General features: G+C 55.4%; 1 protein-coding gene across 2 annotated transcripts; it reads left to right on the forward strand.

The window, feature by feature from the left end:
- Window positions 1-302: 302 nt before the first annotated feature.
- SLC12A4 (solute carrier family 12 member 4) lies at window positions 303-21825 on the forward strand. 2 transcript variants are annotated; one of them, XM_044255895.1, is made up of 24 exons: window positions 303-448; window positions 5040-5134; window positions 6598-6729; window positions 10413-10559; window positions 10645-10699; window positions 12386-12516; window positions 13790-14031; window positions 14181-14395; window positions 14940-15104; window positions 15183-15281; window positions 15570-15627; window positions 15992-16166; window positions 16595-16713; window positions 18168-18266; window positions 18443-18562; window positions 18754-18858; window positions 19098-19266; window positions 19556-19751; window positions 19866-20035; window positions 20126-20257; window positions 20337-20444; window positions 20640-20827; window positions 20947-21080; window positions 21259-21825. In XM_044255895.1, the coding sequence occupies exons 1-24, from the start codon at window positions 334-336 to the stop codon at window positions 21348-21350; spliced, it is 3261 nt and encodes a 1086-aa protein (XP_044111830.1). In that variant the 5' UTR covers window positions 303-333; the 3' UTR covers window positions 21351-21825. The 2 variants fall into 2 exon arrangements, with proteins under 2 accessions (XP_044111830.1, XP_044111831.1); XM_044255896.1 differs by lacking the exon at window positions 303-448 and adding an exon at window positions 2895-3063.
- The last annotated feature ends 84 nt before the right edge of the window (window positions 21826-21909 follow it).

Consider the following 21909-nt stretch of genomic DNA (forward strand, 5'->3'; position numbering starts at 1 on the left):
CATGGAGCGCATTTCCCCATTTTACAAGAATCACATCTAAGGCTCAGAGAAGGCGGTCCCTCAACCAAGGTCACACAGGAATCGGGCTCTCTGCAGGGCGTAGAGCTGCTAGTGGCACTGCTGGGGTTGGGGGGTGGGTGTCGCTTCGCCTAGGCCCCCCTCGGGGAGGAGCTGGCCCGAGCCCCTCCTGCTCCCCCGCCCCTGAGGGGCGGCCCGGGGGGCGGGCGGAGGAAGTGAGCGCAGCGGGGAGGAATGCGAGCGGGCGGGGCGCGGCGGCCCGGGGCAGCGGGGCAGCCCGGCAGGCAGCCGGGGCGGCGGGGCCGAGCGCGCGCCATGCCTCACTTCACCGTGGTGCCGGTGGACGGGCCGAGGCGCGGCGACTATGACAACCTCGAGGGTCTCAGTTGGGTGGACTACGGGGAGCGCGCGGAGCGGGAGGACTCGGACGGTGAGGGCGCTCCCGGTGGGGGCTTTGGTGGGGGGGCAGGGGAGCGGGCCACGCGTGGCTGGCGCTCGCAGAGACCCCCGAACCGTGCGAGCACACGTCGATGGGGGCCCAACTTTTCTTAGTCTGCCCCTCCGCCACCTCTTTCGCTCCGCGCACGCAGACACTACTTTTCTGGGCCCCCCGGCGCCCGCGGATGGGCCGCCCTCCCCATCCCAGCTCCTCCCTTGCGGGCCGCGGGCGGGAGCTGCAGACGTGGCCGACGAAGGAAGCCAGGCCGGCGGGGCCGCCCGGATCGAGAATAGCGCGGAGCACCCATCTCTGGCCCTTCCCGCCTGGGAGCACAGCCGCAACCCGGACCCCACTCCCAAGACCTTCTGTGAACCTCTCCCAGCCTCCTCTCGCCTCTCCTGCCCATTTGCGCTTCAGCGACTCAGCCCCTGAGACTACCCTCTCTTTTCTCTCCTCCCAGAGCCAGGAAAGAAGGTTGTGCCTGCCTGAGGGGGTCTAGGGGTAACTGCCTGTGAGTGCACTCCAGCTGATTCCACCTCAGAGCTGGAGGTCCCCTGGGCATCTGTGAAGCACTCCGCAGAACCAGGCTTGTCTCGCGGCTGCACATGAATTAACTCGTTTAATCCTCCCAATTTTGCCCAGGGGATAGGTCCTGTTACGCTTAGGAAGGAGTGAACTGAGGAGTGGAGCAGTCATTAAATCTGCCCCAAGGCATTCAAACCCAGGCTTAGAAACTCCAGTGCCCTAACCTTTAACCTAGGTGTTAGAATTGGGCCTGAAGGTGCTCCCGCTTCTGTTCTTCCAGGTTCCTGCCTCTCCCAAGCCCCTTTCTCCATCTCCCACCCTAGGAATCCCTGGGGGTGAGGGGCTCTCCTTGCTAGGACTCTCTTAGAAAGCATGTCTGTGCAAATAGCAGCATATATATGTTCTTGTGCAAGTGTGACGTTGTATCACACCTGACAGCTGTGTGTGGAGATGGCACAGGACAGTGGAGTGGGCTGCTAGACATTATGAAGGTTTACAGCTGTGTGCATGCACACACTCCACCTCCACCCCTGCCCCTAGCCTTATTCCAGTGATCAGCAAGAGCCAGTGTCCCCTGATTCCCGGTTAGCCCTGGGAGGTTCTTTTCCTACAGAGGCTGGGCGGGGCTGCATCCCCAGATCAGCCTGGACCAGTGGGCAAGCAGAGCTGAGCCAAGCCTCTGGCCCCGCCCTGGCGTCCCAGGGTGACTGGGGGGACCTGGAGCCATTGGCTGATTCCTGCCAGGTCCCTCCAAGCTGAGCCAGCTCCTCCCACTAGTCCCCCTCCTTCTCCTCTTGCTCCTTTTCAGCCAGAACTTGGCTGTGTCTGCACTATGGGGGACACTCTGCGCCCTGGTGAGTGATTATGAACCTTCTTGGTAGGGACTGCAAAAGGTCAGGGAGCACAAAAACCACCTCAGGTCCATCTCATGGGGCCACTCCAACCTGGTACCTGACTCTCTCAAGGCTCATACTTAAGCTCCAAGGGGTGTAAATGGGTCTCTCATCCACCTCACTATGGCTTGTGGGCAGGGGGTAGGAAGGTTCTAGAGGGGTACCCCTGGCAGATCCCTGTGAGCACAGGGATGACTCTCACCTGGATCCCCACTTGTAGCTGGTGTGTTCATAGCTGTTGGCAGGAACACACAGTTATGTGGACCTCATAGGAAGTCCCCAGGACTACGCCATGCCCTGGTTCATTGGGGGTCTCAGGTTGGTATCTGAGTAGCTTTGGCCTGGCAGGCGTGTCCAGACCTGCCCTAGAATTTCTGGAATAGCTGAGGGCAGTACAGACATCCAGGCACTGCTTAGGTTTCCCCACCTTCCCACAGTTCCCTGGGAGCTGTCCTTAAACAAATCTTTGGGGAAATCCAAGGAATGACTGCAGGGTGTCTGGCGCGAGATTGTTCCTTTTCTGATGCATCTGGGTCGTTGCAAGAGTGGGTGTTACTATCTCTACTTCATAGAGGAGGAAACTAAAGCAGGATAGAAAGGGTAAGGAGGGCTAACTGCAAACCCCAGCCACTCTTTTCTGGTTAACGGCTACCTGTACCCTGAGGTGGATCTTGGGATGAACCAGGGCCCAGAAGAGTAGGAGTAGGAAACTTGCAGCTTAGCTCCCACCTGATTCTGGTGGATCCTGGGACCCAAATTTGACTCCTCTCACCGGGTGACCATGTCTCTGAATCTCTCTGAGCCTTATTTTCCTTGTTAGTAAAAGGAAATAAATAATATCTATTGAAGTGCTGCTATGAATACTAAAGGCAACCCTTGGATAGGCTCCCAGCCACTCTGGGTCATGGCTGGAGGGACAAGGACCAGGTGGGTTTAGGAGGACTATTTACAAGCATTTGGCGGAGGGGACTGCTATGTGCTCAACTATACATTCTCTGGATACCAGTGCTGTCTCTTCAGAGAAATAGGCAACAATGGTGAGACAGGCTGCAGTGCACGAGCTTAGCATAATTTATAATTTATTTCCAACCTACTTTCACAAAAGAGTCAGAAGAGATAAATGCAACAAAAGTGTCTCCCCAAAGCACTGGAACAGTCAGAAAGATCATAACCATGAAGAGGAAGAGGGTAAGGACTCTGAGATGAGACAGACAGTGACGGTACCTAAGGAGTAACTTTAGCTTGGAGATTCCTGGCAGCCAGGGCAGGAAGGGAAAGAAGATGCGCTCTACAGCTGCCATTTTCTGACAAAATGAAGCATCTGACTTACTCAGAAGAGACACTTTTTTTGGTCACACTTTTCACTTTTCAGAGACTTCTCACTGAAGGGCTGTTAATGGAATGAGCAGTGTTACTGGGTTTTCTGATTTTTCTTGTAGCTCCTTATCCTGATTGTGAACAAGTATCAAGGGTACAGCAAATTTCATAGAGTGAGGAGCTAAATCACCCCATGGGGGCTTTACCATGACCCAGTGGGCTGTCTTGAACTCTTGCTTGCTTTCTTTGTCCACTGTGCTGTTGGCACCGACCTACATACAATTGTGTAGCTCGTGGGACTGACCTGCTTGTCTCACTTAGATAGTTCAGGTTCCTACTTGAGGTGATACATCCCTTTCACATACTGTGGGAGCAAAGAGCTGACTTTGCCCCCAAATTTTCATCAGCACACTTTACCTGTCAGTCTCTGGGCAATAAAGAATCCACAGTGCAGCACCCACTACTGAATGTTGTCATCTCAGAGAAGGCAAGTTAAATCTTAGGCGGATGGCAAGAGAATGTATCAGATGGAGGAAGCATCATTCAGCATTCTTAGCTGCAGACAAGAGAAATGAATGGGGGTTATTGAACCAAGGAGGGTTGGCACATAACTCACAAAACCAGGCCTGGCCAGTGCATGACTGGGACACCACTAGTGGGTCGGTGATGACAGTTCTGTTGCCACCTACATCAATGGATACTAGGCCAACCCCGCTGCCACGGTTATTGCCATCCAACACCAACATGGCTTTTGTGACCCAAGATGACAGCTTTCCATTTGCTATGAGGCCTTCAGCCACCGCCGCAGCTGCCATACTGTCTAGAGGGGGACAAAAGAACCTAACGACTAGAAAAAGCGTACTTGGTGTCCTCTGCCTACTCGGTGGAAAACTGGGAATGTAGCCCACAGAGACAGAAAAAGGTTGAAGTCTGGGAAACGGGAGAATTTGAATGCTGAGCAACCAGAAAAAGCAGCTGAGCTTCAGGTCGAGGCGGGCTTATTTAAAAAAGGGTCTTCCCGCTTCCTTTCCGCGAGGTTTACTTGGAGCTTGGAAACAGAGAGGCTCACCAGCCGGGATGCTGGGTGAAGGCTGGTATCAGCCTCGCTCCTAATCTGCGGCAAGTTGCTGGGACCTAGAAGGGAGACCAACAGGCTTCCGTTTATAATCCCTGCTCAGTCCACCACCCACCTGGCCCGGCTTTCTCCTAGGGTATTCTTAGGCGACCCTACGTGGCTCCTTGCACCACTTCCGCCGTCTGGACAGTCCTTTTGCCTCCTCCCAGCATGCCCCGGGCTGCCCTCCAGGACGCCCCCGCCCAGTGCATGGTGGGATAGCGAGCAGGCGGCCTGCTGGCCATGGCCGCTGAAGGCACCCTGTGTGGCTTCATCTACCTGGAGGGCAGCGCCCAGCCGGGCCTTGAGGACTCTGAGCCCTCGGCGCCCAGCATGCTGGGTATTCCAGATGGACCTGGAAAATGGGAGTCGGGGTTGAGGGTGGGGGCACTGGGCTCTGGGACGGTCGGAGGGCTGGCCAGGACTTGGCCACGCCCCTCCCATCAGACTCCGCCCCTCGGCCTTAACACGTGGTTGAGCTAGTGTGTCTGGGGCCCTTCACACAGCTACCTTGGAGGAAGTGTTGCGCTGGCTTTTAGTCGTAGGTCACTCTGCTAATTATGGCTCTTCACGGCAGAGTATGATGGGGAAACAGGCCCAGCCTGGTACACTGGCCCCTAAAATGCTCCACAGAGATATGTTTTGTGGGCTGGCTTGTAGGGCTGGGGTGCAGGCAAGCTGGGGACTCAAGAGGCAGACCTTGACTGAGATTTTTGTCCCTCTCTCTCCATAGGACATGGCAACCACAGAGAGAGCAGCCCTTTTCTTTGTCCCTTGGAGGCTTCCAGAGGAAGTGACTACTACGACAGGAACCTGGCACTGTTTGAGGTAGCTGAGCAGCCATTCTGGGCCACAGGTGTGGCAGGCAGGTGGGGGTGGTGCAGGGACCCCTCAGGACTCAAGCCTATGCTAAGCAGGCAGTCTGGACAATTGTGTCACCTAATATCTCAGCTCCTCCTAAAGTCTCCCCTTTTCTGCCTATTCCCTTGGCCCTTTGAACTGAAACTGCTTTCCCAGAGTCCACTCACAGCCCTACACCATTATCACCTCCAGGGGTATGTACTTTTGATTTCTATGTAGCCCCTTGCCAGGTGACCACCTGTCAGGATTTCTCATCTTGGGATTTCCTCTCTTCCCTTTACTTACAGGATTTCTCATTTTTCCGTCTCCTGTGAACTCTTCCTTGTTCTCCCTGGTTGGCTCTTCTAACTCTGTCTTCATATTTATAGAGTACTGGTCCTTCTTACTGGATCTCCTTTCCGTCTCCACATCTGCAGGCTTAGTGGACACCTCTCTGCAAGCATTCCCAATATTATGCCTCTGAACTTGAACTTTATCCTCTTCAGACTCAAGCTCAGAAGTTGGATCTGGATTTAAGGCATGGTTTAGGCCTCTAAACGCTGACCCATACATTCAGCTGCCCCGTGGAATCTCATGGGCTCTTTGTCAGCCTCCATATGCCCCAAAAGACCTGCATCTTCACTTCTCACTTCAAACCAGTTTCTCCTTGTGTGTAGAGCTGGAAGGGAGATGACAGACAGGGAGAGACTAAATGGGCAAGAGGCATGTAGAGGCATGGTGCCAAGAAGGGTGCAGGAATAGGGAAGGCCTAGACTCAAGCAGGGGTTGGGGAGCCTGAGCTCTGGAGGCCTCCTGACCTGGAAAAATGGCAAGTTTCTGCAGCAAAGGCTTTGATCTGGCTCCACCTGAAGATGGGCTAGGGGGCCAGGATCCTACCTTAGGGATTGAGGTATGTTACAAAGCCTGGGGCCTGCGGAGAAGACCATCTGAGAGGCTCAGGGTCTGGGCAAATAAGAGAGACTTAACTTGTTCCAGACATCCTCTTTTGACTTCCTTGGTTCTCTGAGATGGCTTTTTTTTTTTTGTGGGAGAGTTGTGGGCAGATGTGAGTACCAGAGGGCCACTCGTGGCTGGGAAGTAGACAGGCAGAACATTCAGGATGAAGTCTGTCATTCACTCTTCTGCCAGCTGTGCCCTGCCCTGCCCTTACCCGAGGCAGGTAGTTTTCACAAATGGGCTGGTAGTGGTTGTAGCCAAGATAAGGCAGAGAGAAGCAGTCATTGGACTGGGCCTTTGAGTGGCGCGTGCTAGGGTGTGGTGCGCGCACCAGTCCAGTAGGCTGGCTTGGGCTTCCCCAGGCAAAAAGTGGGATCAGGCCCAGGCCTGCTTGAGGGCTTGGCAAGGGGCCAGAAGCCAGGCTGCTGGCTACACACGAGTAGCCTGGCACCTTCAGGGCCCATTGCCAGATTGCCCTGTGGCTCTGTTTACAGGAGGAGCTGGACATCCGCCCAAAGGTATCATCTCTTCTGGGCAAGCTCGTCAGCTACACCAACCTCACACAGGGTGCCAAGGAGCATGAGGAAGCTGAGAGTGGGGAGGGCGCCCGCCGGAGAGCAGCCAAGGTGAGCTGGTCGGGGCAGTAGGGGGGGCCAGTCCTAGGAGGACAGACAGACTCAACACCATGGAATTGGCAATTGTGAGCATCCCAGGGGATGTGGGTAGCAGGTACGGTGAGCATGGATGAAGGGCACTGAGTGCCTTGGGCTCAAGAAAGCTTTAAGTGGTGGCCTGAAGAGGAGCCTCTGATGGGGGCAGAGGGCCAAGAAGACCCCAGGAACGATAGTGAGAGTGATGGCTGCCTTTTCTCTGCCTTCTCTGTGTACCAGGCGTCATGCTAAGCAGTGGGCTTGGGTGCTTGCCTGCCATCTTCACAACAAAGGTGTAAAACAGGTGCTACTCTCCTCCTTATTTTACGGACAAGGAAACTAAGTGTCAGAGGCATGAAGTCACTCGTCTGAGGTCACTCAGCTGGACAAGATGAATGCGTACACTAGAAGACAGATTTGTGGGTTTACTGTGTGATAGATCACTATAGAGGGCCAGAGCCCTGGCATTCGGTCAGGATGGTTAAGGGTAGGAATCAGGAACCTGGTTGTACACTGGGGCAATGTAATCAAGTGACCAAAACCTGCCCCTCACTGTGTTGCTCCCATTGGCAGACCTCTCCAACAGCCCCTTTGTTCCTCAAGTGCCAAAGTTAGGGGCATGTTTGGAACATAACACTGTCTCTTGGAGCTTACCTCTCCCTCTCCTGTCCCCATCCCTGGTCACTATCCAGGCCTTTGGCCCTCCAGCCATCCTCTCCACTCCAGAGGAGTTTACACATCCTTGCTCAGCTGCCCTATAGGATGGGGCTCAGTTTAAGTGAAGGTTGGGTTTTTATTCCATATTTTCAGTTTGAAGGCAAGGAGCCCTCCCTCTCCACCTGAGTCTCCACCTGACTCCCTGAGGTTTAGGAAATAGCTGTGATTTAAAAGAAGCTTGAGGGCTGTCTGGGTGGCTCAGTTGGTTAAGTGTCTGACTCTTGATTTCAGCTCAGGTCATGATCTCTGGCTTTTGGGATTGAGCCCTGTGTCGTGCTCCGGGCTCTGCGTGGAGTCCTTGTCTCCCTCTGCTCCAACCCTTACTCTCATGCACAGGCATGCATGCACAGCTAGTGCTCTCCCCCACTTTCTCAAATAAATAAAATTTTTAATAAATAAATAAATAAATAAATCTTATGTTTGGCACTAGCTGTAGTATTCTTGCTGGAGGTCAGCACTAATAGAAGTTGTTCCTGGTTATGATAAACTGGGGACCCAGCCTCAGACCTGCTTGTGAAATTTGGGCCTTGCTGGGGTGGCCCAAGGAGAGGGTACACAGGACTGTTGTGCACCCCTCACCTTGCTCCTCCAGGAGGCAAACCAGCCCCCACTTCAGAGAGGGAAGCTAAGGTCTTGAGGTCATGCAGACCTGACCCCCTCTCTATCCTGCTGGTTGTGATTTAGATTTTGCTGGCACTTTCTGGACCGCCCATGGCAGAGAAGCCGGAGTGTCTGTAGCTCTCCCTATTCAGTCCTGCAGGGGTGTGTCAGCCTCTGAGAGTGTTGCTTGCAGCGGGTGGTAGGATCCTTGATAAGAGCTTCCTCCCTGTTCCTTCTGGCTGAATCCAGGGTACTGATGGTTGGAAGTAAAAAGGTCCCTGAGAAAGACTAGCGCACATCTCAACAAGAGTGTCAGATGGAAGTCTGTGTTGGTGAAGGGTCAGGGTCCCTTAGCCTATGAGGAGCCTTGTCAGGATGCTGGGATCCAGCCTCAGCTTACCTGCCCAGCTCACTCGGCTCTAGGGTTGGGATGTGAGAGCTTGGCAGTGTGTCTCAGTTTCAGTGGCTTTTCCATAGAGGAAGGAGAAGGCTGGTCCAGTCTGCAGTGGGTCAGCAGGAATCTAGGGAGTTGTAACCACTGAGCTGTGATCCTTACCCAGGACGGGTCTGAGCAGGGCCCTCAGGAAAGGAGACTTAAAGCAGGAAGGGTGGGCCTCCAACCAGACCCAAGACAGCCTCTCCGTGGCAGCTGCTCTGCCTCTGGCCAAATGACCTTCGGAGGCTGCCAGAGGTTATTTGGGGATGCAGAAAGCATTTCCGGCCCTGCCCTTTCCCACACTGCCCTTTCCCCAGAGTGACTCAGCTTAGAATGGAGGTGGGGCTGGGAGCTGCCACCACCCAGTGAGTGGTCCAGGCCCTCTATGAAGGGTTCAGAACCCAGATGAGATGTGCTTGTCACCTACAGTTTAAGGGACCATTTGTTCATACTCTGGCCTTTCCAGGCCCTTCTGAGGTCCTTTTAGGCTGCACATAGATTTTGCCCCAGACCTGGACCCTTCAGTAGAGTTCCTGTGGCCACATGGTTCTCTCTGACACCCCAGCTCCAGGGCAGCAGGCTTTGCTGGGGCTCTTGTGAAAGCTCTTATGGCCCTACTGCCCTAGGCTGCACTCAAAAGGAACCTTTCAGGAAGGTGCTAGCCTTGCCTCTTGTTTCAGCCTCTGCCCTGACCTCCTGGATGACCCTTACTCTGCCCTTAGAGAGTTGAGAAATTCTGTCTGGATTTGCCCACTGGACCTTCCTCACCTGTCCTTCAGCTTGAGTTTCTATTGTTTCTGCAGGGTTTTCCCAACAGGTGATCCCAGGGGCCTTTCAAGGCACTACTCACTGGGCTCAGGGTCACCTTTTGGGTACCTGCAGGGTCTCCTGGTGATAGAAACTTGAGCAAACCGACTATAACCCAGTGTAGCCATGAGACATTTGAGTGAACAGTTACCGTGTATATCAGATGTGTTGAGGGGATGCAACTCAACCTAAGGCAACCCAGGAGAACTTCCTGGAAGAGGCAACCATTAAGCACCTGAAGGTTCAACTGAAGAGGAGTTAGCCAGGCAGTGAACAGGGCTGACCCTTCCCGGCAGAGCCCAGCACATGTCCTGGTTCAGAGACTGTGCGGGACCAGTGTCATCAGGGGCTGAAGCTGTCAGAGAAGGTGACGGGGCTCATGTGGTGGCCCAAACCAGGGAATCTGGCCCACACTGAATTACAGGATGGACAATGCAGAGAGTTTTCAGCATGGACTATGAGTTTGGGCTTGGTTTTCAGAGGCCTGCTCTGGCAGCCAAGTGGGTTGGAATGTAGAGAAGTTGACAGGCACAGGGGGGTGCCACCCAGGTGCCACAGGTGTGGTACCCCAGGTTCAGGGGACTAGGCCAAGGGAAGGTAGCCTGATCTCAGGGCAGCTTGAGAGATAGACAAGGCAGCACTTGGTATCCACCAGGACTGGAGTTGGGGGTTGGAGAGAGGAAGTCCCAGGGACAACTTCTTGGACTCTAACGTGGATGACATGGGGTCTGCCGGGTGAGAAGTTGGGCGTCCAAGACAGATCTTTCTTTCTAGAAGTTTAACTGAAGAGAGGAAGGGAAGGGGGCCACACCTTGAGAGGAAGTGAGGCTCAAAAGCTCATATGTGGGGTTTTGAAAAAAAACAGGCTTTATACTTTTCTAGTCCCAAACTGTCTTCATAGGTGGAAGTCAGCATAGATATCCTAGCTGTCACCCCAACCCCCCGTGCTTCCCAGGACTGCACTCGGGATTCCAACCTACCGCTCTGATAGAATACCCCGGGGATAAGGAGTCTTCTGAGTGACGGGGGACTGGCCTTCCATGCTGCCTCTGGGCCCCTTTGATGTTGTGTGTTTCCCTCCTCTCCTCCTGCTCCATAGGCCCCCAGCATGGGCACCCTCATGGGGGTGTACCTGCCCTGTCTGCAAAATATCTTCGGGGTTATCCTGTTCTTGCGGCTGACCTGGATGGTGGGCACGGCCGGTGTGTTGCAGGCCCTCCTCATAGTGCTCATCTGCTGCTGCTGTGTGAGTATCTTCGCGGGGGTAGGGGCCGCAGGCACCGCACGGAGCCCACCCCGCCGAGCTGCTCACCTAGGCCTCCTTCCCACAGACCCTGCTGACGGCCATCTCCATGAGCGCCATTGCCACCAATGGTGTGGTTCCAGGTGGGTACGCACCACCCCAGGCCTGGTGGGAGGAAGGGGTCCAGAAGCCCGTGCCCATGCCCTCCTTACCCCCAGGCCATTGTCTGGTGAGGTCTTAATCTCTGGGAGCACCCTTGCTTGAGGGATTTTGAGATTGTTGTTATGTTTTATGTTCTGTTTGTTTAGTCTAAAAGTAGTTGTTGTTTTTTTTTTTAAAGATTTTATTTATTTATTTGACAGACAGAGATTACAAGTAGGCAGGGAGGCAGTCAGAGAGAGGAGGAAGCAGGCTCCCTGCCGAGCAGAGAGCCCAATGTGGGGCTCGATCCCAGGACCCTGGGATCATGACCTGAGCTGAAGGCAGAGGCTTTAACCCACTGAGCCACCCAGGCATCCCCAAAATAGTTTTTTAAAAAAGGGTACTCAGGCTGACAAGATGATGGGACCTACGGGGTGGCCCACACCAAGGAGTCCAGACACTATGGATTGTAAGATAGACAAGGTAGAGGGTTTTCATTTTCACGACAGGTGATGAAATTGGACTTCGCTCTCAGAGACCCTGTTTATTTATTCAACCATTTTTTATACTAATGTAGATTTCTGGATATTTATTTTATTCTTTGGATCATAATCCAGTGCTATCACTATTTATCTTATTGTTCAAACTGTTCCACTTTGGCTCTTTAACTATTCAAATTGGGTTCTGTCTCTGGACTTTTTTTTCTCCCCTGCACCCATGTGTGGATTTTTGTTTTTAAATAACAGCTTTATTAGTATTAGTACAAAAGTAAGGCGGCTGGGGAGGCAATATATGATGATTACCATAAGAAGGTTTGGAAGTGAAGAAAAATACAGAAAGGAAAATTGAAAGTACCCATAATCCCATCATCCAGAGTTAGAAACAGTTTATTTGGTTATTTAAACAGGATCAATAAGATATTACCTAATTTATGTGATTATTCTGCTCTCAGGTTCTGGTTCTTCACCATTGTAAACGTTGTCATGAACAGCATTGCACACAGATCTCTGTTCAGGCCCTTAATAGCTCCCTTAGGAGAGGATCCTAGAGATAGGATTAGAGCCCTGGAAAGGATTTACTTTTTAAAAGCCTTTGGAGCCCTATTCCCAGATTTTTCACCAGAGGCATTTTATTAGGAGCAGATTGAACAAGAAACATGGAGTCACTCTTGTCCCCTGCACTCTCACTAGCCCCAGGGGCCCAGTTTTGACTCCGTCGGTGTTGCCAGGGGTATTAGGCTCTGACAGAAGCACAGTCTCAAGGCAGGAGGGTTAGCCTGGTGGCCAGCCCTGTGCCGGAACCTGGGGACAAAAACACTGGACCAAGCCCTTGCCTTGGTCTGGAGGAGTCTGACTAACAGACACAGCCCTTGGGCTAGAGGAGGCTGTGAGGACTGGCCTGAGTGCAGGGGGTTGGGGGACAGCGGGCTGCATAGGCACTGCTGTGGATCAGAGCTGCTCTAGCAAAGCTGTGTGTCTGAATTTCACTGGCCTATGCTGGGTGTTGGAGTCCCGTGGGAAGGGGTTCAGTCCCAGCCCAGCCACAACTGTACAGTCTTGGGCAAGCCTCCTGACCCTCTGCTTATCTGTAAATGGGAAAAACATTCCCTGTCACCCTGGGTGGTTGTGAGGGGTTGTCCTGGGGGGGGATCCCCTTGCAGAAGAACCAGACTTGACTCTCTTTTGTAGCTGGGGGCTCCTATTTCATGATTTCCCGCTCGCTGGGGCCAGAATTTGGAGGCGCTGTGGGCCTGTGCTTCTACCTGGGAACAACATTTGCAGCCGCCATGTACATCCTAGGTGCCATTGAGATCTTGCTGGTGAGTTAGGCTAAGCCCTGGCCAATTCTGCTCTTGTCCAACTAGTCCCTTTTCCCTAGGCCAGGCTGTTCATGCTCCCATCACCTCTGGCCAGGGGCTGGGGCTTACTATGTGGAGGGCCTTCTCAAGGGAGAAAGATCTTTGCTCACCCTCTCCCCTTCAAGCCCTTGCCAGTTTGGGCCAGGCAGGGGAGGGGCCTGGCTGCCTTTCATCTTGACCCTGAGTGTTCCATCTACCTAGGCACCATTTCAGCCATAGCAGGTGGTCTGTAAACTGCTGCGTTTAACTCTGTGATCTCAGTGATCATGCAGAGCCTACCTCCTGGGCTTGTGTAGGCTCTGTGCCTGTCTTTCCCCAGGGCTCTGTGCCAAGGCCCTTCAGATCCTTGTTATCCTTGTCCCTAAAAGGGTGAACAGCCACTGGAACTGTGCCCCCTCCATGAGCCCCAGGTGCACTCTGACTCAGCTTCCTCCTCCCCACTGAACTGCCCCAGCTGGTGGAGCAGAGATGGAGGGGTTGTGGGGAGCACAGAGTAACAAGTACACGTCCCTGGGGATCCAGACAATAGGAGATGTTTAGAGGAACTGCCTCACTATCCCCACCTCCAGGTCCTTTGCCTGTAATAGGGCTCTGCTCCTGCATCTTCTGGGGTTGGGGAGAGGGATTGTTTTTTGTTTTCCATTTCCCACATTCCTGCATTTATTATTTGGATTTCTTCTGTAAGCAGAATGTGTCCTCTTTCCCGTTTATTTATTTATTTAACCGTGTATTTGTATCACTACAGACTCCTGGATATTTATTCTTTGGCTCATAATCCAGTACTATCATAATTTTATTTGTTGGCTCTTTAGCTATTCAGGTTGACTCCTGTGTCTGAATAAATCTTTAAAAAATTACAGCTTTATTAAGATATCATTCACATACAATGCAGTTCTCTACCCATTTTAAGTATATGAGTTAATGGTTTTTAGTATATTCAGAGTTGTGCCACCATCAACCACAGTCAATTTTAGAACATTTTCATCCCCCCAAGAAGAAATCCCATTCTTGTTGGTAGTCTTGTTCCCCATTCCCCCAGCCCTAAGCAACCATTAATTTACTTTCTGTCTTTAATCGGATTTACCCATTCTGGATATTTCATGTAATGGGATCATAAAATATATGGTCTTTTATGACTGTCTTTGTCTAAATATTCTTTTAAAAAGAAAACCAAAGTGACAGAATTCACTTTCCAAAAAGGAAGATTGAACTTTCTTTATCCGTCTTGTTTCAGACGTACATTGCTCCGCCGGCTGCCATTTTTTACCCAACAGGCACCCACGATACATCAAGTGCTACCTTGAACAATATGCGGGTGTATGGGACCATTTTTCTGACCTTCATGACCCTGGTGGTGTTTGTTGGTGTCAAGTATGTGAACAAATTTGCTTCACTCTTCCTGGCCTGTGTGATCATCTCCATCCTGTCCATCTATGCCGGGGGCATCAAGTCAATTTTTGACCCTCCTGTGTTTCCGTAAGTAACCTGGGAATACCTCCACACATTGCCCTGACATCCCTCCCAAGGACGTGGCCTTTAAGTCCCAGAGACTGGAGGATGGGAACACACTGGGCCTCCAGCTGAGCAGGTGCTGATGCTTCTGCCCCTCCTATCCTTCCCCACAGAGTATGCATGCTGGGCAACAGGACCCTATCCCGGGACCAGTTTGACGTGTGTGCCAAGACAACCACAATGAACAATGAGACAGTGGCCACCCAGCTATGGAACCTCTTCTGCCACAGCCCCAACCTTACCACTGACTCCTGTGACCCTTACTTCCTGGTCAACAATGTGACTGAGATCCCTGGCATCCCCGGTGCAGCTGCCGGTGTGCTCCAGGGTGCGTCCTCCCTCCCATCCTCCTGCTTCTGACACACGGGCAGAGTAGGAGGCAGGGAGCGAGTGCGGAAGGGGACTGGAGCACAGAGCTGTCCTTGTGTGGCCAGCTCAGGAATGGGGGGCATGTCTGGCTGCCTTCCCGGGCCAGCGGTGTCCTCTCAGCCTTGTTCCTGGCAGCTAGGTTTTGGGTGAAAAGAGCCTGTTTGGCCAGTATCCCAGGCATGCAGCAGCCCCTAGAAAGTTCTGGCAGCCCCTCTCTCCCCAGCCACCCGCCACTGATGCTGCCTGTGATTCTCACAGGAGCTATAAAGGGCTTCTGTGTAGGAGGCAGGCAGTGGCTCTGGTCAGGAGGCTCTGGTCAATGTTGGTTCAGCCACCTTTGCTTGTCAGACTTCTGTCAAGACAGTTCTTCCCTGTGGCCAATGCTGCCCACCCTGCCTGCCAATATCCCAAAACCCCAGAGCCCCTTACAGCTGCAGCTTCTGGCTGGGCTGCCCCAAACTGCCCCTGGGAGGGCCACATTCCTGATGCCGCTGCCCCCACAGAAAACTTGTGGAGCGCCTACCTGGAAAAGGGCGAGGTTGTGGAGAAGCATGGGCTGCCTTCCACAGATGCCCTCGGCTTCAAGGAGAGCCTGCCCCTGTACGTGGTGGCTGACATCGCCACATCCTTCACCGTGCTGGTTGGCATCTTCTTTCCCTCCGTAACAGGTGAGTACCTCTAGCCCGCCCACCCGGCCCTGCCCTCACTCCTGGGGAGCCCCTGAGGGTGTCCTGTTGTTTTTGGAGGCATTATGGCTGGCTCAAACCGTTCCGGGGACCTCCGTGATGCCCAGAAGTCCATCCCTGTGGGGACCATTCTAGCCATTGTTACAACCTCCCTTGTGTGTATCCTTTCCCAGGCCACGAGTGGGCGGGGAGAGGGGCGGGAGGCCTCATCTGCACATAAGTCACCAGCTGGCCAGCACACACGCACCACACCCGCGTGGACACATACACACCTCATTCTTCACATGCGTGCGCGCGATGGGGGTGTGGCGACACGAGACCCTCAGCTGGGGTTGTCCCAGCTGCCTGCTGCCTCAGGCTGGGGTGAGGGGAGTGTGGGTTCCGTGTGGGGACCGAGCGGGGGCGGCAGAGCCAGCGGAGGCCTCGCTTTCCTTGACACGGCTGCAGACTTCAGCAGTGTGGTTCTCTTTGGCGCCTGCATCGAGGGTGTGGTACTCCGGGACAAGTGAGTGAGCCGGGCCCCTCCCTGTGGCAGGGGGCTCAGCTTTTGCCTGCCCTGACACCAGCTCCCCTCGTACACGTGGTCCCACACATGTCCTCAGGCTGCTGGTTGCCAGTGGTGGTCTGTGCCACCAGGTGAGTCCGGCCCCACCAGGACTTCTTCTTCTGAGAGGATGGTGGTTTTAGGACCAGGGCTGGGCTGAGGGAAAGGATAGGGCCTAAGGAACTAGTCTTCTCTGCTGAGGGGCCGGAACTCTGCCCACCGTAGCCATCCTTCCTGACTGCTGACATCTTTCACTCTGGGCAGCCCCCCCGGCAGGGTTTGGGGGCTCCTTGCATGGAGCATGGCCTGAGCCTGGCCCCTGCAGGTACGGCGATGGCGTCAGCAGGAACCTGGTGGTGGGCACACTGGCCTGGCCTTCGCCCTGGGTCATCGTCATCGGCTCCTTCTTCTCAACGTGTGGTGCTGGCCTGCAAAGCCTCACGGGGGCACCGCGCCTGTTGCAGGCCATTGCCAAGGACAACATCATTCCCTTCCTCAGGGTGAGCCCATCTGTACCACCCCCCACAGCCTGGGTGCCCCTGGCCACTCACACTGGCAGGGGAGAGAGGTAGGGCTATGGATGCCCTGCATCATGCTGGGGCCTCTTGTGGCCCTGGGGCTGTGTGGCCATCTGTGAGAAGTTGCTGAGAGCCGCCCTGGCCCAGCCCTGCCCTGCTGCTGGCAGAGCTACTTGGGCCCAGAATCCTCATGGCCTTTCTATGGCTCATCTACAGCAGAGTGTCCTGGAAAGATGGGAGGGCGGAGAAGCTTGTGGTACCTGTCAGGGCAGGTGTGGGCGTGACCCAAGCCCCGGAAGAGAGCCTTGGGAATGATGGAGGCCGGGCTGTGGCTTGTGGCCCAGGGTGTGGCATGGGGGTGAGGAACCAGCTTCTTCCCTTGCTGACCCCACTGACCCTGGTGCCTGCAGGTATTTGGCCATGGAAAGGCAAATGGTGAACCAACGTGGGCACTCCTCCTGACGGCACTCATTGCTGAGCTGGGCATCCTCATCGCCTCGCTTGACATGGTGGCCCCCATTCTATCCATGTGAGCTGGGGGCCAGGGGAGGGCAGGGGAATGGTCTTGGGAAAGGAGTCTGTACCCTCAGCACCTGTCATCTAGGGGCCCCCAGCACCTTCCTGTGTAACCCTGTCCGGTGTTGAGGGTCCAGCTGGGAGCGGGGTCAGGCTGTGTGGGGAGAAGTGTGCATGGCCGAGCTCAGCCTGCCTCTGCATGGAGACGGTTCCAGAGTGAGCCCACCACTTACACGGGATCTTAGAGACCAGCAGGTCCCACACTCCTCTGTGGGAGACTCCCAGGGCAGGCAGCCAGAGCCTTCCGCACCCAATAGGGCATGCACTGAATGCCGAGTGCCTTGATGAAGTCACCACTGCCCCACCCATCTGTTTTCAAAGTTGTTTGCTTTTAAACTTCTGGAGTCAGCTGGACACTTGAGGCCCCCGGTGCCGTGTAGAAGTTGGTCAGCATGTGGCACTTTCCAGGGGTCCCTGAGCCGGAGCTCCTGTGGTCAGCATGTGTCCCTCTGCCAGTGGCTACTCTGCTTCTCCTCAGACATCTCGTTCCACTGCCCGTGCTTGTTTGGTTATCACAGACCTATCCCTCACTGCCCCACTCAGCCTTTGGCCTGACAGGTCCTCCTTTCCCCCTGAAACAGCCCCCTAGCCAAAGCCAGGCCTGCCAGAATCGCTCACTCTCATTGCCCTCAGCTCTGCTGGCGGCTCTGTTGCCCAGCTCCGCGTGTGCCTGCGTGTGCACCTACAACCGTCCTTGCCATCTTCATCAGATGGTGACCCCCCACTGCCCAGGCCAAAGGGTGTATTGGCCTTTATCAGGTGGTTCTTCCCTGCAGCCCCAAAGGGACTGACCACTTCCCCGTTCTAGGGGGTTCTACCCCCTGGCATGCCTTTTCTAGTAAGTTGTCCTGGCTTCTTGTCTGCTATTCCTTTTTCTGCCAGCTGAAGGTGGAAGTGGGCGCTCGCTCCTTTCCCTCAGCCCTGTGCTCCTCAGCTGGAGGGCTCCCACATCCCAGCCTCCCACACCCACCAGAGTCCCCACTGTCCCTACTTCATTGTATGCAAAATGGCCCTTTCATATTCCCTGGAGGTTCTCCTCTCCACATTCACAATAGCCTTTCATCCAACTGGTCACCTGGCCAGCAGCCTGAGTACCTGAGTATTGTCTGTCCCTCTCCTGACACTGAGCACTCCTTAGCGCCATCCTTTTCCACTGCTCCCCTCCCTGGAGCCCCTTTCCCACCTCATCTGCCTGTAGACGCTGGTCCTCTGAGAGCTGACTCTGCGGACACCCCTACAGTGGACCCTTCTGCCTCAGGCCCTGCGGCTGAGGAGACCTGACCACACAGGGCGGGGCCACCACACACTCCCGGTTCCTCGGGCAGGCCCAGCCTGAGGAAAGGCAGGTACATCAGGCCACTGGCTGCTGAGGAGGCTGCTCTGCACCAACCATTCCCTGTGCTGCAGGTTCTTTCTGATGTGTTACCTGTTTGTGAACCTGGCCTGTGCCGTGCAGACGCTCTTAAGGACACCCAACTGGCGGCCCCGGTTCAAGTACTATCACTGGTAAGCGCCAGAGGACCCATCAGACACAAGAATTGTGGGGGAAGAGGGGAGCCCCGTCCAGGATGGGGTTTGAGTTTCCTGGGTAGCGTTGCTCTGGTAAGAGATTGGGGTGTTGGAGGGTTGGCTGGGTACCCTACTGATCTCCCTGATTCTGGTCCTTCCCCACTCTGGCCCAGGGCGCTGTCCTTCCTGGGCATGAGCCTCTGCCTGGCCCTTATGTTTGTCTCCTCCTGGTACTACGCCCTGGTGGCCATGCTTATTGCGGGCATGATCTACAAGTACATCGAATACCAAGGGTAAGCGGGGCTGCCACCTGGTCAGGGCAGGTGGGGTGGTCTGTCTTTCGGGTTTGAGGGAGCTGAGCCATCTATTACTAGACACCATGGGTGTGGGGCCGGGGTTCTGTGACTCGGACTGGCTCATATACACATGGACGGAATCCCGCGGGTGGGCCCAGGGGCTCACCAGCGCATGGTGGTCTCCGCAGGGCTGAAAAGGAGTGGGGTGACGGGATCCGAGGCCTCTCCCTGAGTGCTGCCCGCTATGCACTGTTGCGGCTAGAGGAGGGGCCTCCCCACACCAAGAACTGGCGGTGAGTTCACACCCGGGCTGGCAAGAGCCACTCTAGGTCCTCAGGGGCTGTTGGGAGGGTGGGAGGTCAAGAGGTGCTGGCTCTCCCTCCCAAGTCCATGTTCCCTGTACCAGGGTTGTCAAGTACCCCTGGATTCTTGCTTCTCAAACCTGTGGGGGCCTGTGAGCTGAGAAAGGAGGAAGAGGGGCTCCCTGGAAACCTGTGGCCCAGGTCTCAGGCTGTCCACCTGGGCCCTGCAGGCCTCAGCTGCTGGTGCTGCTGAAGCTGGACGAGGACCTTCACGTGAAGTACCCGCGGCTCCTCACTTTCGCCTCCCAGCTGAAGGCCGGCAAGGGCCTGACCATCGTCGGTTCTGTCATCCAGGGCAGCTTCTTGGAGAGCTATGGCGAGGCTCAGGCAGCCGAGCAGGTGCCTGCTGTAGGGGGCAGGGTGCTGCACCAGACTGGAGGTGTCTGGGCTCCTGCTAACTCCTAGGAGAAGGGGACTAATCCTGGCCAGCCAGGTGGCCAGCACTGCTGCCCCAAGAGCTGAGGCAAGGGGGAATCGCTGTCCCGCCTTGAAAATATGGCCTCTGGGTGGGCGGCTTATCCCCTTCTCCTCCCTGACCCTCACCCCTGGGTCACTCTGTGGAGAAGGAGCCCAGGAGGAGATAAGACACTAATGGCCTTGTCTTCTGCCCCTGGTGTCTTCTCTACAGACAATCAAGAACATGATGGAGATTGAGAAGGTGAAGGGCTTCTGCCAGGTGGTCGTAGCCAGCAAGGTTCGAGAGGGGCTGGCCCACCTCATCCAGTCTTGCGGCCTGGGTGGCATGAGGCACAACTCCGTGGTGCTGGGCTGGCCCTATGGCTGGCGACAGAGCGAGGACCCGCGTGCCTGGAAGACCTTTATCGGTGCGTGACGGGGCAGGTCCTGGGCTGGGCCGCGTGGGAGAGGGGCTGGGGATCAAGTAAGGGTGGAGGCCCGAGGGCCACAGGCTGGCCTTCAGCAGTGGCCTTCTTCCCCAGACACCGTGCGTTGCACCACGGCGGCCCACCTGGCCCTACTCGTCCCCAAGAACATCGCCTTCTACCCCAGCAACCATGAGCGCTACCTGGAGGGCCACATTGACATTTGGTGGATCGTGCACGACGGGGGCATGCTAATGCTCTTGCCTTTCCTGCTACGCCAGCACAAGGTGGGCCGGCGGGGCGGACGCAGGCGGGCAGGGCTGGGCCCTTGGTGGGGTGGCTTGTGGCTAAAGCGCCTACCTGCTCCTGGGGCCCAGGTGTGGAGGAAGTGCCGAATGCGCATCTTCACTGTGGCCCAGATGGACGACAACAGCATCCAGATGAAGAAGGACCTGGCCATCTTCCTGTACCATCTGCGCCTTGAGGCGGAGGTGGAGGTGGTAGAGATGGTGAGTCACCTGCCCCTGTGGTCCCATGGCTGCCCCGCCGCATGCAGCCCATTCCTTGTGGCCCATTCTCTCTCTCCAGCACAACAGCGATATCTCTGCATACACCTACGAGCGGACACTGATGATGGAACAGCGCTCCCAGATGCTGCGGCAGATGCGGCTGACGAAGACGGAGCGGGAGCGAGAAGTTGGTGGCTCTCTTGTTTGGGGCAGGGGCGCGGGTGGCAGGTCAGGCTTCGGAGACCCCATTGGTTTGGGGAATTGGAATGACTCACCCCACCTACCCTCACCTGAGTCAGTACCCATTTCCCGGAGGCCCCATGCTCATGTTGGGCCAGCCAGGCCGCCCTTTTCCTATGGCACCAAGGCTGACTTTCCTCAGGCCCAGCTGGTCAAGGACCGACACTCAGCCCTGCGGCTGGAGAGCCTGTACTCGGACGAGGAGGATGAGTCTGGCACTGGTGCTGACAAAATCCAGATGACATGGACGCGGGACAAGTACATGGCGGCTGAGTCCTGGGACCCTAGCCACGCCCCTGACAATTTCCGGGAGCTGGTGCATATTAAGCCGTGAGTGTAGCAAAAATGGACCCCACCATAGAGGAGTCTGGGAGTGGAGGTGTGCTTGGGTCAGAGCAGGTTTTTGGTGAACCAGGGGTGGGGCCTGTGATCAGCTGCATCTCCTGCAGGGACCAGTCCAACGTGCGTCGCATGCACACTGCCGTAAAGCTCAACGAAGTCATTGTCACGCGCTCCCATGATGCCCGCCTGGTTCTACTGAACATGCCCGGCCCACCCAAGAACAGCGAAGGTGATGAGAACTGTATCCTCTTGTGGAGAGGAAGCAGTGGGGAGGTAGACAACACATGAGGTCAGGCCAGGAGCTCTTCTCCTTAGATGCCCGCGGGGACTGCGAGGTTACCCCAGCTCTGATTAATAGGCCAAACTTCCCTGGGTGCCCCTTGGTGCCGGTGCTGCCTCCTTGACCTGATGCCCTACAGACATGGAGTTCCTGGAGGTGCTGACCGAGGGCCTCGAGCGTGTGCTGCTGGTGCGTGGCGGCGGCCGTGAAGTGATCACCATCTACTCCTGAGCCGGCTAGACACTTGTGGCTTGGAGAGAAGGTGTCCAAGATAATAGCCTCCTCCAGCAGCCCTGCTTTGCCTGGCCCTGTCCTGGACCCAGCTCTGCTAGGTCTCTGTTGAAGCCCAGGCATGGGCTGATAATGCCGATGGATCCGAAGTTCTGCAGGACCCTGAGAGGTCTGGGGACTTCCCCATCCAGCACCCCAGGAGGGCTGTCCTGGCTGGAGAAGACTTAGGGGGAGGGGGGCTCACATGGGATTTGAAGACAGCCTGCCCAGGAACGCTATTTATTGCATATTTATTGTTTGGATGTCACCATCAGAGAGGAGAGGAAGGGCAACAGGGGAGGGGGGTCTGGCCCCACCCACCTGCAGGAAGACCTGGCTCAGGCTACTGTGGGCAGGGTCCCCCACCAAGCCAAGCCGAATGGAACTGGCCAGCTGGAGCCTGACTTTTTTCAATAAAACATTGTGTACTTCTGGGCCTCCTGCTGCCATGGCTCTGTTTCCCCTGGCACCAAGGGAAGAAGGCGGAACTGAAACCAGGCCCAGAGCTGGCTCCCTGAGG

The sequence above is a fragment of the Neovison vison genome, chromosome 7, assembly GCF_020171115.1.
Source record: "Neovison vison isolate M4711 chromosome 7, ASM_NN_V1, whole genome shotgun sequence".
Classification (NCBI taxonomy): Eukaryota; Metazoa; Chordata; class Mammalia; order Carnivora; family Mustelidae; genus Neogale; species Neogale vison.